The sequence below is a fragment of the Astatotilapia calliptera genome, chromosome 9 (genome assembly GCF_964374335.1).
Source record: "Astatotilapia calliptera chromosome 9, fAstCal68.1, whole genome shotgun sequence".
Classification (NCBI taxonomy): Eukaryota; Metazoa; Chordata; class Actinopteri; order Cichliformes; family Cichlidae; genus Astatotilapia; species Astatotilapia calliptera.
In genome coordinates, this window is record NC_137430.1 from 182,968 (window position 1) to 204,195 (window position 21,228).

At 39.3% G+C, this 21,228-nt stretch overlaps 1 protein-coding gene across 1 annotated transcript; it reads right to left on the minus strand.

Annotated features, from left to right (window-relative positions):
* Positions 1–2,903: 2,903 nt before the first annotated feature.
* On the minus strand, positions 2,904–9,170 carry LOC145430867 (uncharacterized). The gene is made up of 2 exons (XM_080305845.1): positions 7,689–9,170; positions 2,904–4,038 (listed from the first exon to the last, which is right to left on the minus strand). Exons 1-2 carry the CDS (start codon positions 8,442–8,444, stop codon positions 3,346–3,348), a joined length of 1,449 nt encoding a protein of 482 aa, XP_080161971.1. The 5' UTR covers positions 8,445–9,170; the 3' UTR covers positions 2,904–3,345.
* Between the last annotated feature and the right edge of the window lie 12,058 nt (positions 9,171–21,228).

Genomic DNA, 21,228 nt, shown 5'->3' on the forward strand with positions numbered 1-21,228 from the left:
TTAGCTCCATTCTGCTGCTGATACATACTTTAGGTTTCTGAACATTAAACTTGTTGCTGCCTTTCATAGTGTGTAACTTGAAGGCCCTGAGTACTTTCTCCCACACTGAAAACACTGGGATGATCACATTATTTGAACATTACCTAATAAGACTGATTCAGGACAGACAGTCATGTTAAACTTTCCTAGCAGTCCTTCACAAACAGGGAACAGTCTGTCTATTCTCTCCATCTGTCAGCTGCTGCTGGCTCTTCCTCCTCCTCTTCGTCACACACTGCTGAGTTTGTCCTGGTGGATCATCAGGGGTGCTGTTAAGGAAGAAACGCTTTTATGAGTTTTATGTTGCATTAAAGTATATGTTCATATTCTACTCTTAATAGGAAAAGAACAAAATGTACTACTCGCTCTGTCTCTAGAAACAGGAAGCTCACCCTGTGACATTTACCACAAGAGATTAACACACACACACACACACACACACACACACACACACACACACACACACACATGCAAAATTAAAGGAAACTGCTATGCTTGTTTCACCCTGCTATGAATAAAGACGATTGCTGTAGCTCGGTGTGAGTCCTCTCTGAGCCCTCACCTGTGCAGCACGTTAACCGTCTCCAAGTGTCTCAGTGTTGTTTATTCACCTAACTGTTTGATAACTGTAAATCTCTGACAGGTGCAAAGCCTCACAGATGATGTGCAGCAGTGGGTCCCTCAGTCTGTCCTCACTCTGGACACTTGCAGTCGTCACACATGGAAATCAAATGTGTGATAAGCTGCAGGATTCAAACACAAGTGTAACTTATAAACACATGTTCATACTTTTATTCCACAATCAGAGAGAAAGAAACAGAGAGAGAGTGCAGGACAGACAGACAGGGGACAGTCTCAGGTGTACACACTGCTACACAACAGCAGGATTTAGTGTTTGTGTTATTACGAGTGTAAACAAGAAGAGTTCCAGATGGTGCAGTGGACACATGTGTGACTGCTGTGATTAAAGCATCTTTCTTTCAGCTTAACGAGTGAACCGTCAGCTCGTTCAAACACACGTTAAAGTGCGTTTGGCTCGACACCACCGAACAGAGGCAGCAATATAACATAGCTCACATTAACAGTGCAGTGAATCCTGCTTGTGCCGTGATGTTCAGGACTGCAAACCGAGCAGCATCACTGACTTTCAGCTTGTTGTGTTTGTGAGAGCCTGATAAATAAGAAGAACAAAAACCAAGAAAAACAATAGTCAAAGAAAACCAAAAACACAAAGCATTGGGCCAGGACCCACTGCTGTGACATTTATATGTGATAAAAACATTAAAAATATGCTCAGATGTTGAAATCTTTCTACGTATACTGTAGGTTCAGCTCTCCAGCCTGGCATTTGGTTAAGCATGATTCAAACATTTTATTTTGTTTAACTGGTTTTAATTATAGTTACTTTTTGTGAACATTTGTTGCAGCATTTAAAAATACATCATTTATTTTCAAACTTTTATTTGATTTAGAGCATCATATTTGACCAACGTAAATGTTTTAATTTCATATAAAATAACTGAAACAGTGAACTAAATATCTGAAATCTTTCCTTCCTCAAAAGTTATAATCCTACTTAAGTTATAGTGCAAACGCTTAAGCAACAAATATACTTATAACAAAAGCTCTCAGATCCATCAAACCAAGTAGCAGAAAGAACAATAACTGAAGAGAAAACTTTAACCTTGTAGACTTCATTATGTTCCAGCTGCTCTACAGACGCTGTGACCTCGAACTTAAGCAGGTCGTAAAGTATGTGCAGCTCAATAACTTCATAATCAGACCCTGTGGTATTTAGGCAGCAGAACAACTAAGAATAACAACTACAAATAATGTTTTTAGGTTTCTGTTGTACTGCAAGGTTCTGTACAGGAGAACCAAACCAAGAGCAAATATTACGTCTCATTTACACCTGAGCACGAAGAGCCATCAACATTTAGCAAATTGAATCATCTTTGTTTAGATGCAAGAAGAATCATATAGAAATGAAAAAGTAGAAATAGAAATCCAGAGCAAAGATATCCTCTAATTCAGCGTAGCACATGTGCAGCTGCTGCGATTCACGTAAGCATTCGGCTCGTCGCTGTTGCAGATTTTTCTCTCGCTGTTCTGGCTCACAGCGCTGCAAACACAAAAATAAATATCCCCAAAGGTGTGAAAGGGAGCTAATTAGTAAGAGTATTGTTACTCTCCGCAGGAGTAGTCCAGCAGTAGAAATCAGTCCAATAACAAGGTGTGTAACATCTAGCAGGGTGACAGAAAAACCCAGGGTAACTTCTAAGGACCTCAACGTCTCTCTCACATTGTGTTTTTTAAACATGCTTCCATTTGTCACTTCAGTCTTTACTCTGAAATACAGGAAGAGAAATCATGGCTGAAACAATTTCTCATGAAACCAGGGGTGTGGTCCAACAGTCAGTTTGGTGAGGAAGGTTCCTAACTGAGAGAAGTGACCCAGAAGTATCTGTGTAGCAGCCACAATGAATCCAGATCATGAGCTTTATTAACTGATCAAAGTCTCTTCTTTCATCTTCTGTATCATTCAGTTTGCATTGGTAATGGCCATTATTGTAATGCTTTTTTAAGACGAGCAAAACTTTATTTCACTTTGGGTTAGCTGGGATAAGTGATGGATGGAGGGAATTTTACTTCAGCCACAGAAATCCTAAACAGGAAGGAGGAGCAGAGTTACAGTGGATCACTATCCAGCAGGGAAACAAGGTTTATTTCAATTTCTTGGCCATGAGTGAGATTTACTGAGTGGGCAAATTAGGGAGACGACACCATCAGATCCCGAGCCCTCCATGTGTTAATCAAGAGACGGCTGCTGTGCTACATCCATAAATAATGAATAAATTAGGAGCTAAAGCTGAAAGGACAGTTTATTTATACCATCTTCACGTGAACACATTCAAGAACATCACAGATGAAGAAACATTAAAAACTTCCACACTACATAAAGCAAGAAAAATAGTTTCTCTTTCAGGTGGTTTCAGAAAAACAGAAACATCAAACATCTCCAAGACTCTCTTTGAAAGAACTAAAAACCTTTGTTCTCATGGTCCAATCATGAGTGAACTCCCCGATGAAGCCTTGTGTGCTAAAACATGCCAGAGTTTTAAAGGTTAAACATGAGTTTCCAAAACGTTTTGCTGGAGAACAATGAACTATTTGACTGAGTTTCAATCATTTACAGACGAGCAAAACCAGGACAGAGAAAAAAGGACAAAACTGACTCAGTAAAACAACAGAAAAGAAGATCCCATGTAGATCTGTATTATGTAGAAGTTCAGCCCAGCAACCAGTTCAGTTCAACACAAGTTTAAATGATTCCATCTGAACTCTGTGGAGCCTGATCTCAAGCTTTTTGAGTCTGACACAGAAACCAGAGGATCTTTCTGTGTCTTCAGATTCACTGTGATCCAGTGATGGGAGTGATTTCAGCCCTGAGTGATCGCGCTGATGTTTGCACAGAGCAGACAATGAGGTGAATGTTTGGGCACATTGGTAACAGTGAAACAGTTTATTAGTAACGTGGGATCGTTTGTGTGCAGAGTATGAACTGAGATTCCTGAAGCTCTTGTCACACTGGTCACAGCTGTAGTTTCCTTCCATGTGTGCACGTTCATGAATGTTACGATGACCTGACTGTGAGAAGCTTCTCTCACAGTGTCTGCACTTGTGTGGTTTCTCTCCTGTGTGGACTCGTTTGTGTGATTTAAGGTCCCTTGCAGTGGTGAAGGATGACCCACACTGATCACAGAGGTGCTTTTTAACCGCACTCTGAATCAGTTCATGTTGTTTTAAATCACTTGGTGTGGTGAAGCTTCTCCCACATTCTTTGCAGTATTTCAGTTTGTCTCCAGTGTGTCTACGTTGATGTACTTTTAGGGTCTTTTGCTGACTGAAAGTTTTTCCACAGAGGTCACAATGAAAGTCTTTCCCACCACCACAGTGATGACAGGGTTGAGAACTGGATCCATCTGTGTCGCTCTGCTTCTAAACAAAGACACAAAGACAGTGTAAGTCAGTCCTTCAACATTAGTGCGCATGCGCCAACCAGCGTGCAGCCTGTTACAGTCGCTCCTGCTTTTCTCTTAGTTTAGCTTTTTTTTCTACGTATTCTTTTTTTTTCCTGACTTGTATTTTCCTCCGTTTTCTATCTCTTACTCAATCATGTGGATTGAGAGAGTTTTTGTTCTTCTGGTGGCCGTGGAACTGTTACTTTTATCAAGGAACATCTCCTACACGCAGGGACTGTTTACTCCAGAGATCAGCTGATCGCCCTGATGCCGGCCGGTTCGCTGGCCAGGCCCGCAGAAGTACCAGCTGAAATTTGGAGGAAAACACATCGGGGATGCAGAGGTCAAGGACAGAAGAGAAGAAAAAAGGTGACGGTGAGACAGCGGAGGCTCGAAGCGAGGAGGAGGTTTAAACCGTGTCTGCCGTCTATCGTGATGGGTAATGTGCGATCGTTGGCAATTAAAATCGACGAGCTCTCAGCACTGGTACGGAGTCAGAGGGAATACCGAGAGTGTAGCCTGATGTGTTTCACCGAATCATGGATGCACCAGGACATTCCCGATGAGAATGCTTCCGTGGAAGGCTTCCACACTGTTCGGGCGGACAGGGACAGCATCGCTAGCGGTAAGCGGAAAGGAGGTGGGCTTGCTGTTTTAGTTAACAACCGGTGGTGTAACCCTGCCAACATAACAATCAAAGAAAGGATTTGTTGCCCGGACACTGAACTGTGTGCTGTTGGACTCAGGCCGTATTATTTACCCAGGGAATTCTCTCACGTCATCTTGGTGGCTGTTTATGTACCCCCCTCTGCTAACCCCACAGCTGCATGTGACACTATCCACTCTGCCATAGCTCGGTTACAGACTCAGCACCCGAGTGCCTTTATTGTGATCTCGGGTGACTTCAACCATGTATCACTGGACAATACACTACCAACATTCAAACAATATGTGGACTGTCCCACCAGGGGAGAGAAAACTTTAGACTTACTGTATGCTAACGTCAAGGATGCATACAGCTCCTCCTCCCTCCCCCCACTTGGTAGGTCAGATCATAACCTGATTCACCTCACCCCCCGCTATGTGCCAATTGTGAGGAGGGAACCTGTGACCACCAGGACTGTCAGGAGGTGGTCAGAGGAGGCCTTAGCAGAACTACAGGGCTGTTTCGAGGTGACCGACTGGGAAACACTCTGTGAGCCTCACGCCGAGGACATCAATGGGCTTACTGAGTGTATCACAGACTACATAACTTTCTGCACCGACTCCATTGTTCCAGCTCAGACTGTTCATTGTTACCCAAATAACAAGCCGTGGGTGACTAAGGACATCAAAGCCCTCCTCAACAACAAGAAGAGGGCTTTCAGAGGGGGCAACAAAGAGGAGGTGAGGAAGATCCAGGTGTTACTAAAGGACAAGATCAGAGAGGCTAAGGACAATTACAGGAGGAAGCTGGAGTGGAAACTCCAGCAGAACAGCATGAGAGAGGTGTGGAGGGGCATGAAGACCATCACTGGATTCAGGCCAACCAACAGCAGGGGAGCTGAGGGAGGTGAGAATAGAGCCAACGAGTTGAATCTGTTTTTCAATAGATTCGACACCACAGTGTCTGCTCCCACCCCCACAACCTCACCTGTAGTCAGCCTGGAATCCAGAGCCACACCACTGTGCCAGCCTCTCTCTTCACATGTTGCCTCCTGTGAGATTCCTGACACCCCTCCCCCACCCATCACCTTCACTCAATACCAGGTTGAGATGCAAATGAGGAGACTTCACTCAGGCAAGTCTGCTGGACCAGACGGAGTGAGTCCCCTTGTCCTCAAGGCCTGTGCCCCCCAGCTGTGTGGAGTCTTTCATAAACTGTTTATGCTGAGTCTGAGTCTGCAGAGGGTCCCGGTGATGTGGAAGACATCATGCCTCGTCCCTGTACCAAAGACGCCACGTCCCAGTGGCCCCCAGGATTACAGGCCCGTGGCATTGACCTCCCACATCATGAAGACCCTGGAAAGGCTCATCCTGGACCAGCTGCGACCCATAGTAAGACCACATCTGGATCCCCTTCAATTCGCTTATCAGCCTCGTCTCGGAACTGAGGACGCCATCATCTACCTGCTCAATCGTGTCTACACCCATCTGGACCAGCCGGCGAGCACTGTGAGGGTCATGTTTTTTGACTTTTCCAGTGCTTTCAACACCATCAGGCCGACCCTCCTGGGTGATAAGTTAGCAGCGATGCAGGTGGATGCTTCTCTGGTGTCCTGGATTGTTGATTACCTGACAGGAAGACCACAATATGTACGTCTCCCACAGTGTGTGTCTGACAAGGTGATCAGCAACACAGGGGCACCACAGGGGACTGTCCTCTCCCCCTTCCTCTTCACCCTCTACACCACAGACTTCAGCCACTGCACAGAGACCTCCATCTTCAGAAGTTTTCTGATGACTCTGCGGTGGTTGGATGCATCAGCAGGGATGATGAGACAGAGTACCGGGCTGTGGTCGACTCCTTTGTCACATGGTGTGAGCAGAATCATCTGCAGCTCAACGTGGCAAAGACCAAGGAACTGATCGTGGACTTCAGGAAGACCAGGAAACACTTGACCCCTGTTTCAATTCAGGGGGTCAGTGTTGACATTGTGGAGGACTATAAATACCTTGGAGTACACATTGACAATAAACTGGACTGGGCTAAAAACACCACAGCACTTTACAGGAAGGGCCAGAGTCGTCTCTATTTTTTGAGGCGACTGAGGTCCTTCAACATCTGCCAGAAAATGCTGAGGATTTTCTATGAGTCTGTTGTGGCCAGTGCGATCCTCTATGCTGTTGCATGCTGGGGGAGCAGGCTGAGGGTCGCAGATGCCAACAGACTTAATAAACTAATCCGTAAGGCCAGCAATGTTGTGGGGATGGAGCTGGACTCCCTCAAGGTGGTGTCGGAGAGGCGGATGCTGTCCAAGATAAAGACAATGTTGGATAACACCTCCCACCCACTCCATGACATGCTGGTCAGTCACAGGAGCTCGTTCAGTGAGAGACTGAGATTACCGAAAAGCACCACTGAACGACACAGGAAATCATTCCTGCCTGTGGCCATCTCCCTGTACAACGCATCCACTTAACACACTGTTTGCTGCTACAACTACACATGTTTCTTTTCCAACTATTTATTTATGAGTGACTTATGTATGTATGTATGTATGTATATATATGTATATATTGTACTATTCTTAGTTAGTGTATTGTCTGTCTTGTCTTAATGTTGGTTTAAAATGGAGCACTGTAGCAAAAAATAATTTCCCCCAGGGATCAATAAAGTATTCTGATTCTGATTCTGATTCTGATTTGTATCCTGAACGTCGCCTGAAATAAAAAGCATCTCTGCAGACGTCCAACTACATTTGACTGTTTCAGTTAACACACTCAGTTTACTGGGCTGCAATAACTACAATACTACCACCATAATACTACAGTAATACTAAAATCATAACTGAAAGGAAAATCTGAATAATCACTCAGAGCTGCTTTTCCATGCAGTAGAATTGCTAACATGCTAACACAGTTTAATGAGCAGAGTTGTTCCAAACAGTCAGCCTAAAATGACAAGATAACAATATAAATACATACCTCACAGCAGCTGCACTTGTAGAGTCTCTTTCTGGTGTGGATCTGTTGGTGTTGTCTCAGGTCTTGTGGAGATTTAAAAGTCTTCTCACACAGGTCACATCGATAAGGTCTCTCCTCAGTGTGGGTAAACATGTGTCGTTGTAACTGTGCGTCTGTAGTAAAGTATTTGCCACACTGTTCACAGCAGTACACATCATGTCTGGTGTGAATGCGTAGGTGTTCATTTCGGCTCTCTCTCTGGCTGAAAGTTTTTCCACAGATGTCACAGCTGTATGGCTTAATTCCAGAGTGGGTAACTAGATGACTCTGTAAGCTGCTACTGTGAGTAAAAGCTCTGCCACACTGATCACAGCTGTATGGCTTAATTCCAGAGTGGGTAACTAGATGCCTCTGTAAGCTGCTACTTTGAGTAAAAGCTCTGCCACACTGATCACAGCTGTACGCTTTAACTCCACTGTGGATGAGTTGGTGTGTTTTTAGGGAACCCTTCAAGGAAAAAGACTTTCCACACAAGTCACAGCTGAACGGTCTCTCTCCAGTGTGGATGACCTGATGCTGTTTTAGTGAAGCCTTCAGAGTAAACTCCATCCCACCCTGGTCACAGCTGTACGCTTTAACTCCACTGTGGATGAGTTGGTGTGTTTTTAGGTAACCCTTCAAGGAAAAAGACTTTCCACACAAGTCACAGCTGAACGGTCTCTCTCCAGTGTGGATGACCTGATGCTGTTTTAGTGAAGCCTTCAGAGTAAACTCCATCCCACCCTGGTCACAGCTGTACGCTTTAACTCCACTGTGGATGAGTTGGTGTGTTTTTAGGTAACCCTTCAAGGAAAAAGACTTTCCACACAAGTCACAGCTGAACGGTCTCTCTCCAGTGTGGATGACCTGATGCTGTTTTAGTGAAGCCCTCACAGTAAAACCCTTCCCACACTGATCACAGCTGTATGGCTTAATTCCAGAGTGGGTAACTAGATGCCTCTGTAAGTTGCTACTGTGAGTAAAAGCTCTGCCACACTGATCACAGCTGTACGCTTTAACTCCACTGTGGATGAGTTGGTGTGTTTTTAGGTAACCCTTCAAGGAAAAAGACTTTCCACACAAGTCACAGCTGAACGGTCTCTCTCCAGTGTGGATGACCTGATGCTGTTTTAGTGAAGCCCTCACAGTAAAACCCTTCCCACACTGATCACAGCTGTATGGCTTAATTCCAGAGTGGGTAACTAGATGCCTCTGTAAGTTGCTACTGTGAGTAAAAACTCTGCCACACTGATCACAGCTGTACGCTTTAACTCCACTGTGGATGAGTTGGTGTGTTTTTAGGGAACCCTTCAAGGAAAAAGACTTTCCACACTCGTCACAGGTGTGTTTTTTCTCTCCCTTTCTTCTGTGAGGTTTGTCGGCCTCCTGAGAGCGCTGACTTCTGGCTCCATGTTGGTCCTGCAGTGACAGAGATACAAACAGAGGCAGTGAGTGAAATGCAGTCGTGGAACAAACTCAACCTTCAAACTCCATTAACACTAGTTTTAAACCTGAAGGTGGAGCGTGGCACCAAACACCTTAAAGGTCTCTTATCCCCACCTGCTGGTAGTTCTAACACATTACATCCAACCTGCTGTTAAAGATAATTCATGACTGTTCAAACACTAAAATCATGCCCATCCCTCCTGATTGTACACACACACACACACACACACATTATTTTATAATTTAGATTATTTTGTTGTTTCCTATTACATATTTCTATAATTTGTATAGATTTATACATAATTATTCAGTGATAATAAATCCTATGTTTGTTTATTCTAAAGGAACCCCGTTAGCTTCCACAACAGATGTTGCTCGTCTTCCGTCAAATACTCACATAAAATATTCCACAATAAAGTGGATTCAAGATATCCACATAATTTCACTCTTACATCCACAGTGAGGTTTCACAATTGTTCAAATATAAGCAATCAATAATAACTAGAAAGTGCATTTTCTGAAGAAACTGCAGTGTGAATGCTTGAATCTGAATGTATGCATTGAAATGAAATAATTACTGAATTTAAGTTAAAAATTTTGAATGAGATAAAAAAAAAACCCCGAATTTAACCTGAAAACAAAAGTGCTGAACTGCTAAAAGCTGAAGGTTACACAGAAGAAGAAGTTGGAAAAAAGCTGAAAATGTTTTAATTGTAAATTAGAAAAACCTAAGAAATGAGAAAAGAACATTTAGAGTCAGAAAACATCTGAAAGAATATTAAAAGGTCATATTCTTTGAATCACTGAATGACTAAAATGTGATCCCTCCACTTGGACCCACACAGTTTAAAAAGTTTACATCTCTGAGCTTTGAAAGACAAGATGTTGGAAAAAGAACAACGATGGCGACGTTTTGAGGGTAAAATGATGGCTGTAACACTGTGGACACAGCAGCAGTTGAAAGAGAAGTGCTTAAGATGAATCTTGGCACAGTGGCAGGCAGAGCTCGTTAAGCAGGCAGGTGTGAGCCTGGTTGCTATAGTGACCGCACCCAATGGCTCCATACACACGTACACAGACATGCGCCTCACTTTTGCTGCTTAAAATGAACAGAAAAGTCAGGCCGAAACAAATCGTTCCCAAATGAAAAGTAAAAGTCGTATTGACAAAATTCTTTCACTGTGAGCGACAGCAATGTCTAGTCTACCAAATTCTCAGTTTTCATGTCTGTGGAGTTTATTATATGGACGTGGTGACAGTGGAAAGACACCATGCTCTTCTGATTTTCAAACGAACCTTCTGAGCCATTTTAACATTAGAGTCTATGGAAGAGTTGGAGGGAGGAGGCTGTGCATTGGTGACATTTATGAAAGAACCATAACACCTAGTACAATAGTAAACACATTGGATGAAAGAGGACAGCCATGGCTACGTTTTGAGGGTAAAATCATACCTGTAGAGCAAACGCTGCGGACACAGCAGCAGTTTTAAAAAAGATTTTAAGATTATTTTTTTTGCTCCTCTCACTCTAGCAGTTGAGCTGCCTCACTCTAGCCCCAACATTCCGTCCCATACACACCCATTATAAACTCTGAAACGGGTGAAAAAACATCATGAAACTTAAACTGGAACTGAAGAAAAAGTATAATAGATATTGAAAAGATAAATGCAAGTTGAATAGTTGAATGTCTTGTCTTCGTTTTAAAGTTTGAATGGTGGCTCTATGTCAATGTATGTGGAAGTAGTAAGAGTTTAAAAATGAGTAAGTTGAATGAGGATTTGAAGGGTCTCCCCATTGAAATACATTATAAATTTTTGTTGAATAAAGTTGAATAAAATTAAAAATATAAATGTTAAAAATATGAAAAATGGAAGCAGTGTTGTCCAAAAGAATAGGAATCTAACGGTGTTTGAATGGTTTTTCTAAGTTGAACGGTTTTGAAGGAGTAGGCTTTCAAAAAACGTACGGAATACAGAATAAAATATAACTAGAAAAATTTGCATTTCCTGCGAAAATGCAGTGTGGATGCTTTAAAGCTGAAGCTGTATGCAAAAAGTAGCTGAAAAAGCTGAAAAGTTGCAGAAATTGTAAAAACTTTGCAGAAGCAAAAGAAGTTTGCTGAAATGGAATAACTTAGCAGAACTGCAATATCTTAGAGGAAACATAATACTTGGCAGAGATACAATAGCATAGCAGAATTTAGCAGAAATATTGTAACTTACCAGAAACATGATAACTTCTCAAAAATACAAGAATTTAGGAGAAATAGTATAAGATAACAGAAAGAATATATTTAGCCAAAAATACTTAAACATTACAGAAACACTATGATTTAGAAAAATAGTACAACAGAGCAGAAATATTGTGATTTACCAGAGACACTGTGATGAACTATGAATATTGTAATTTTAAATTAAGACTATGTTTTAGCACAAATATTATAATTTGGCAGAAATACTATAATTTAGCACAAATACTATAAAAAGCAGAAATACTATAATTTAGCAGAAATACTATATTAAGCACAAACCCTATAAAAAGCAGAAATACTGTACTATGATTTGGTAGAAAAAACTATAATTAATCAGAAATACTATATTTGGCAGAAATACTATATTAGGCACAAATCTTATAAAATAGCAGAAATAGTATGATTTAGCACAATAGTAATAACTTAAACAGAAAAATTGGAAAAGCAAAAATGGACAGCTGAAAAAATGATGAACATGCTGAAGGTCCCTCAACTATACTTGTTAAATGAAAAAAATCAGCAAAAAAATCTATAACAGCCACACAATCACAAATATGTACACATAAGAAAACACACATGCACAGAGAGACACACACACAAGATCCAATTCAGTCAACCAGTCTAAATATATTGAATTTGAATCTTAGAATGAGATCATCCCATTAAAAGCCTTTCTCTCTCTCTCTCTCTCTCTCTCTCTGTCACACACACACACACACACACACACACACACACACACACACACACACAGGGAGAGAAAAGTGAGTTTCTAGGTCAGCCTGGGAGCTGCTGAATTTGAATCCACCAATCAGAGAGCCTGTGCACTCTTTCCCTCCAAAACAGGTGCATCCTTTTTACACACGCAGCACAGAGAGGCACAGGATCATTGCAGTCTATTTCTCATAATGACGACTCCCCTCAAACAAATGACCATAATTTCCTAACCGTAGGAGCTAGAACGGTCATTCTTACACCGTTTTGTTCAGAAGAGATGGGGGAATCTTCAAGTGTTGACAATTTATCATTAAAATATGAATTTTTAGAGATATATGACATGGATGACTTGTTGACTTAGAAACCACGAATTCCCCAATATGCAAATTTGAATGCCTGAGACCACATATGTGATTGGCTGGCTGGGAAGCCGTGCAGGCCCTGATTTGTGGATTTGAATTCCTCAGCCCTCAGATATGATTGGCTGGCTTAGAAGCCACGAAGGCCCCAATATGCAAATTTGAATGCCTCAGGACACTTATTTGATTGGCTGGGAAACTGTGCAGGCCCTGATTTGAAAATTTGAATGTCTCAGTCCTCACAGAGGATTGGCTGCCTGGGGACCTGGCAGAAATATATAGAAATACTATTATTAAGCATAAATACTACATTTAGTAGAAATACTATGTTTTAGCACAAATATTATAAAAAGAAGAAAAACTATAATTTAGCAGAAATACTATATTAAGCACAAATCCTATAAAAAGCAGAAATACTATAATTTAGCAGAAATACTATGTTAGGCACAAATCCTATAAAAAGCAGAAATACTATAATTTAGCAGAAATACTATATTAAGCACAAATCCTATAAAAAGCAGAAATAGGATGATTAAGCATAAACACTACATTTAGTAGAAATACTATGTTTGAGCAAAAATCCTATAAAAAGCAGAAATACTATATTAGGCACAAATCCCATAAAAAGCAGAAATAGTATGATTAAGCATAAATACTACATTTAGTAGAAATACTATGTTTTAGCACAAATAGTATAAAAAGCAGAAATATTGTAATTTAGCAGAAATACTATATTAGGCACAAATCTTATAAAATAGCAGAAATAGTATTATTTAGCACAATAGTAATAACTTAAACAGAAAAATTGGAAAAGCAAAAATGGACAGCTGAAAAAATGATGAACATGCTGAAGGTCCCTCAACTATACTTGTTAAATGAAAAAAATCAGCAAAAAAATCTATAACAGCCACACAATCACAAATATGTACACATAAGAAAACACACATGCACAGAGAGACACACACACAAGATCCAATTCAGTCAACCAGTCTAAATATATTGAATTTGAATCTTAGAATGAGATCATCCCATTAAAAGCCTTTCTCTCTCTCTCTCTCTCTCTCTGTCACACACACACACACACACACACACACACACACACGCACACACACACACACACACACACACACACACACACACACACACACACACACACACACACAGGGAGAGAGAAGTAAGTTTCTAGGTCAGCCTGAGAGCTGCTGAATTTGAATCCACCAATCAGAGAGCCTGTGCACTCTTTCCCTCCAAAACAGGTGCATCCTTTTTACACACGCAGCACAGAGAGACACAGGATCATTGCAGTCTATTTCTCATAATGACGACTCCCCTCAAACAAATGACCATAATTTCCTAACCGTAGGAGCTAGAACGGTCATTCTTACACCGTTTTGTTCAGAAGAGATGGGGGAATCTTCAAGTGTTGACAATTTATCATTAAAATATGAATTTTTAGAGATATATCACACGGATGACTTGTTGACTTAGAAGCCACGAATTCCCCAATATGCAAATTTGAATACCTGGAGCCCACATACATGATTGGCTGGCTGGGAAGCTGTGCAGGCCCTGATTTGTGGATTTGAATTCCTCAGCCCTCAGATATGATTGGCTGGCTTAGAAGCCATGAAGTCCCCAATATGCAAATTTGAATGCCTCAGGACACATATATGATTGGCTGGGAAACCGTGCAGGACCTGATTTGAAAATTTGAATGTCTAAGTCCTCACAGAGGATTGGCTGCCTGGGGACCAGGCAGAAATATATAGAAATACTATGATTAAGCATAAATACTACATTTAGTAGAAATACTTTGTTTTAGCACAAATGCTATAAAAAGCAGAAATACTATAATTTAGCAGAAATACTATATTAAGCACAAATCCTATAAAAAGCAGAAATAGGATGATTAAGCATAAACACTACATTTAGTAGAAATACTATGTTTGAGCAAAAATCCTATAAAAAGCAGAAATACTATATTAGGCACAAATCCCATAAAAAGCAGAAATAGTATGATTAAGCATAAATACTACATTTAGTAGAAATACTATGTTTTAGCACAAATAGTATAAAAAGCAGAAATATTGTAATTTAGCAGAAATACTATATTAGGCACAAATCTTATAAAATAGCAGAAATAGTATTATTTAGCACAATAGTAATAAGTTAAACAGAAAAATTGGAAAAGCAAAATGGACAGCTGAAAAAATGCTGAACATGCTGAGGGTCCCTCAAATATACTTGTTAAATGAAAAAATCAGCAAAAAAATGCACAGGGAGAGAGAAGTAAGTTTCTAGGTCAGCCTGGGAGCTGCTGAATTTGAATCCACCAATCAGAGAGCCTGTGTACTTTTTCCCGCCAAAACATGTGCCTCTTTTTACACACGCAGCACAGAGAGGCACAGGATTATTGCAGCCTATTTCTCATAGTGAGGACTCCCCTCAAACAAATGACCATAATTTCCAAACCGTAGGGGCTAGAGCGGTCATTCTTACACCGTTTTGTTCAGAAGAGATGGGGGAATCTTCCAGTGTTTACAATTTATCATTAAAATATGAATTATTAAAGATATTTGACTTGTAATGCACCATAACTGAGTAGAGCGAAGCAAAAACTGCCTTGACTTGCCCTCAAACAACGCTTTCTAACTCGAAATCTATTTGGAGTATCGATATCATTCTTTCACCGTAAGAGACAGCAGGCTTTGGTGAACAATCATGGAAATTTTCAGGTCTCTGTGGAAATCCAACAAAAAGTTATGACGAGAGAAAAAAGTGGTTCATTTCCACAGTTTGAAATCTGAAGAAATCTGAGCGAAGGACGAATTTCCTACCCTCAAACAAGTCCAACTCATTTCAGAACGGTAATAGGTGAGAAAGAAATTCTTGAATTGTGAGCGTCAGGGGTGTCTGAAGATATTCGGGGACAAGCCTCATGTCTTAACTTTGCTTCGTTAAGGAGATATGACGATTCGAATATGCCTCTCATTACAGAAATCCAGCGGTGATTTTGAACAAGCTCTCCATTCACTTTATATGGAGAGTTTTCTGACCTTGTGTTAGTCTGAGGAGATTTGCAAAAATTCTATAAATCCCACAACAATGATGGTGACATTTTCTGAAAGCCAGCAAAAATACCTACGTTTTGATGTATAATTTGTGGAAGTTGAGTGAAAATTGAGCAAGTAGCAGGAAGTTGTTCGGACATGAAGTGAAAATTGCAAAACCTTCAGTGGCACACTGGAAGCCAAGAGCATAGCAACCATAACAACACATGTATTTTGTGAAAAATCACAATTTTGACACTCAAAACTTTAAGAGGCATAAAAGTAAAACAGTAGAAGATTTGAAAAAGCTGAATCATACCTGAATAGCCAAATAATTTGTGAACATTTTAAAATTTGAATGGTTGTTCTAGGTGAAAATATGAGGAAGTAGTTAAGTTTCAAAAACAGGCAAAATTTAGCAGAATTGCAGAAGTTTCCCATTCATTTCAATGGGACAAATTAAAGGAAAAAAGCTTAATATTTTAAAAAGTATAATAGTTAAAAATAGCAAAAATCGTAGCAGGAATTAGCAAAAATAGCTGAATAGTTTAAAGTTTGAACGGTGAAAATAGCACAAAAATTGTGGAAGTAGTTAAACGGCGAAAAGTGTACGGAAACACCCGGAATAATAATAATAAAGAATAAAGAGAAACAGGAACTCAATAGTGTGGATGCTTAAAGCATCCACACAATAACTAGAAAGTGCATTTTCTGAAGAAACTGCAGTGTGAATGCTTGAATCTGAATGTATGCACTGAAATGAATTAATTGCTGAATTTTGAGTTAAAAATATTGAATGAGATTAAAAAAAAAACAAAAAAAACCCCGAATTTAACCTGAAAACAAAGGTGCTGAACTGCTAAAAGCTGAAGGTTACACAGAAGAAGGAGTTGGAAAAAAACTGAAAATGTTTTAAATGTAAATTAGAAAACCCTAAGAAATGAGAAAAGAACATTTAGAGTCAGAAAACATCTGAATGAATATCAAAAGGTCATATTCTTTGAATCACTGAATGACTCAAATGTGATCCCTCCACTTTGATCCACACAGTTTAAAAAGTTTAAATGCCTGAGCTTTGAAAGATACGGTGTTGGAAAGAGAACAATAATGGCGACAATTTGAGGGTAAAATGATGGCTGTAACACTGTGGACACAGCAGCAGTTGAAAGAGAAGTGCTTAAGATGAATCTTGGCACAGTGGCAGGCAGAGCTCGTTAAGCAGGCAGGTGTGAGCCTGGTTGCTATAGTGACTGCACCCAATGGCTCCATACACACGTACACAGACATGCACCTCACTTTTGCTGCTTAAAATGAACAGAAAAGTCAGGCCCAAACAAATTCTTCCCAAATGAAAAGTACATGTCGTATTGACAAAATTCTTTCACCGTGAGCGACAGCCATGTCTAGTCTACCTAATTCTCAGTTTTCATGCCTGTGGAGTTTATTATATGGACGTGGTGACAGTGTAAAGACACCATGCTCTTCTGATTTTCAAACGAACCTTCTGAGCCATTTTAACATTAGAGTCTATGGAAGAGTTGGAGGGAGGAGGCTGTGCATTGGTGACATTTATGAAAGAACCATAACACCTAGTACAATAGTAAACACATTGGATAAAAGAGGACAGCCATGGCTACGTTTTGAGGGTAAAATCATACCTGTAGAGCAAACGCTGTGGACACAGCAGCAGTTTTAAAAAAGATTTTAAGATTAATTTTTTTGCTCCTCTCACTCTAGCAGTTGAGCTGTCTCACTCTAGCCCCAACATTCCGTCCCATACACACCCATTATAAACTCTGAAACGGGTGAAAAAACATCATGAAACTTAAACTGGAACTGAAGAAAAAGTATAATAGATATTGAAAAGATAAATGCAAGTTGAATAGTTGAATGTCTTGTCTTCGTTTTAAAGTTTGAATGGTGGCTCTATGTCAATGTATGTGGAAGTAGTAAGAGTTTAAAAATGAGTAAGTTGAATGAGGATTTGAAGGGTCTCCCCATTGAAATACATTATAAATTTTTGTTGAATAAAGTTGAATAAAATTAAAAATATAAATGTTAAAAATATGAAAAATGGAAGCAGTGTTGTCCAAAAGAATAGGAATCTAACGGTGTTGGAATGGTTTTTCTAAGTTGAACGGTTTTGAAGGAGTAGGATTACAAAAAACGTACGGAATACAGAATAAAATATAATAATAATAATAATAATAAAGATTACAACAACAATACTGTGAATGCTTTTCAAGCATTCACACTAATAATAATAACTAGAAAGTGCATTTTCTGAAGAAACTGCAGTGTGAATGCTTGAATCTGAATGTATGCACTGAAATGAATTAATTGCTGAATTTTGAGTTAAAAATATTGAATGAGATTAAAAAAAAAAAAAAAAAAACGATTTTAACCTGAAAACAAAGGTGCTGAACTGCTAAAAGCTGAAGGTTACACAGAAGAAGGAGTTGGAAAAAAACTGAAAATGTTTTAAATGTAAATTAGAAAACCCTAAGAAATGAGAAAAGAACATTTAGAGTCAGAAAACATCTGAATGAATATTAAAAGGTCATATTCTTTGAATCACTGAATGACTCAAATGTGATCCCTCCACTTTGATCCACACAGTTTAAAAAGTTTAAATGCCTGAGCTTTGAAAGATACGGTGTTGGAAAGAGAACAATAATGGCGACGTTTTGAGGGTAAAATGATGGCTGTAACACTGTGGACACAGCAGCAGTTGAAAGAGAAGTGCTTAAGATGAATCTTGGTACAGTGGCAGGCAGAGCTCGTTAAGCAGGCAGGTGTGAGCCTGGTTGCTATAGTGACTGCACCCAATGCTCCATACACACGTACACAGACATGCGCCTCACTTTTGCTGCTTAAAATGAACAGAAAAGTCAGGCCCAAACAAATTCTTCCCAAATGAAAAGTACATGTCGTATTGACAAAATTCTTTCACCGTGAGCGACAGCCATGTCTAGTCTACCTAATTCTCAGTTTTCATGCCTGTGGAGTTTATTATATGGACGTGGTGACAGTGTAAAGACACCATGCTCTTCTGATTTTCAAACGAACCTTCTGAGCCATTTTAACATTAGAGTCTATGGAAGAGTTGGAGGGAGGAGGCTGTGCATTGGTGACATTTATGAAAGAACCATAACACCTAGGACAATAGTAAACACATTGGATGAAAGAGGACAGCCATGGCTACGTTTTGAGGGTAAAATCATACCTGTAGAGCAAACGCTGTGGACACAGCAGCAGTTTTAAAAAAGATTTTAAGATTAATTTTTTTGCTCCTCTCACTCTAGCAGTTGAGCTGTCTCACTCTAGCCCCAACATTCCGTCCCATACACACCCATTATAAACTCTGAAACGGGTGAAAAAACATCATGAAACTTAAACTGGAACTGAAGAAAAAGTATAATAGATATTGAAAAGATAAATACAAGTTGAATAGTTGAATGTCTTGTCTTCGTTTTAAAGTTTGAATGGTGGCTCTATGTCAATGTATGTGGAAGTAGTAAGAGTTTAAAAATGAGTAAGTTGAAAGAGAATTTGAAGGGTCTCCCCATTGAAATACATGGGAAATTTTTGTTGAATAAAGTTGAATAAAATTAAAAATATAAATGTTAAAAATGAGAAAAATAGAAGCAATGTTGTCCAAAATAATAGGAATCTAACGATGTTTGAATGGTTTTTCTAAGTTGAACGGTTTTGAAGGAGTAGGCTTTCAAAAAACGTACGGAATACAGAATAAAATATAATAATAAAGACTAGAAAGTGCATTTTCTGAAGAAACTGCAGTGTGAATGCTTGAATCTGAATGTATGCACTGAAATGAATTAATTGCTGAATTTTGAGTTAAAAATATTGAATGAGATTAAAAAAAACAAAAAAAAAACGAATTTAACCTGAAAACAAAGGTGCTGAACTGCTAAAAGCTGAAGGTTACACAGAAGAAGGAGTTGGAAAAAAACTGAAAATGTTTTAAATGTAAATTAGAAAACCCTAAGAAATGAGAAAAGAACATTTAGAGTCAGAAAACATCTGAATGAATATTAAAAGGTCATATTCTTTGAATCACTGAATGACTCAAATGTGATCCCTCCACTTTGATCCACACAGTTTAAAAAGTTTAAATGCCTGAGCTTTGAAAGATACGGTGTTGGAAAGAGAACAATAATGGCGACGTTTTGAGGGTAAAATGATGGCTGTAACACTGTGGACACAGCAGCAGTTGAAAGAGAAGTGCTTAAGATGAATCTTGGTACAGTGGCAGGCAGAGCTCGTTAAGCAGGCAGGTGTGAGCCTGGTTGCTATAGTGACCGCACCCAATGGCTCCATACACACGTACACAGACATGCGCCTCACTTTTGCTGCTTAAAATGAACAGAAAAGTCAGGCCGAAACAAATCGCTCCCAAATGAAAAGTAAAAGTCGTATTGACAAAATTCTTTCACCGTGAGCGACAGCAGCTTCTAGTCTACCTAATTCTCAGTTTTCATGTCTGTGGAGTTTATTATATGGACGTGGTGACAGTGGAAAGACACCATGCTCTTCTGATTTTCAAACGAACCTTCTGAGCCATTTTAACATTAGAGTCTATGGAAGAGTTGGAGGGAGGAGGCTGTGCATTGGTGACATTTACGGAAGAACCATAACACCTAGGACAATAGTAAACACATTGGATGAAAGAGGACAGCGATGGCTACGTTTTGAGGGTAAAATCATACCTGTAGAGCAAACGCTGCGGACACAGCAGCAGTTTTAAAAAAGATTTTAAGATTAATTTTTTTGCTCCTCTCACTCTAGCAGTTGAGCTGCCTCACTCTAGCCCCAACATTCCGTCCCATACACACCCATTATAAACTCTGAAACGGGTGAAAAAACATCATGAAACTTAAACTGGAACTGAAGAAAAAGTATAATAGATATTGAAAAGATAAATACAAGTTGAATAGTTGAATGTCGTGTCTTCGTTTTAAAGTTTGAATGGTGGCTCTATGTGAACGTATGTTGAAGTAGTAAGAGTTTAAAAATGAGTAAGTTAAATGAGAATTTGAAGGGTCTCCCCATTGAAATACATGGGAAATTTTTGTTGAATAAAGTTGAATAAAATTAAAAATATAAATGTTAAAAATGAGAAAAATAGAAGCAATGTTGTCCAAAATAATAGGAATCTAACGATGTTTGAATGGTTTTTCTAAGTTGAACGGTTTTGAAGGAGTAGGCTTTCAAAAAACGTACGGAAAAATAATAAAATATAACTAGAAAGTGCATTTTCTGAAGAAACTGCAGTGTGAATGCTTGAATCTGAATGTATGCATTGAAATGAAATAATTACTGAATTTAAGTTAAAAATTTTGAATGAGATTAAAAAAAAAACCCGAATTTAACCTGAAAACAAAAGTGCTGAACTGCCAAAAGCTGAAGGTTACACAGAAGAAGAAGTTGGAAAAAAGCTGAAAATGTTTTAATTGTAAATTAGAAAAACCTAAGAAATGAGAAAAGAACATTTAGAGTCAGAAAACATCTGAAAGAATATTAAAAGGTCATATTCTTTGAATCACTGAATGACTAAAATGTGATCCCTCCACTTGGATCCACACAGTTTAAAAAGTTTAAATGTCTGAGCTTTGAAAGACAAGATGTTGGAAAGAGAACAACGATGGTGACGTTTTGAGGGTAAAATGATGGCTGTAAC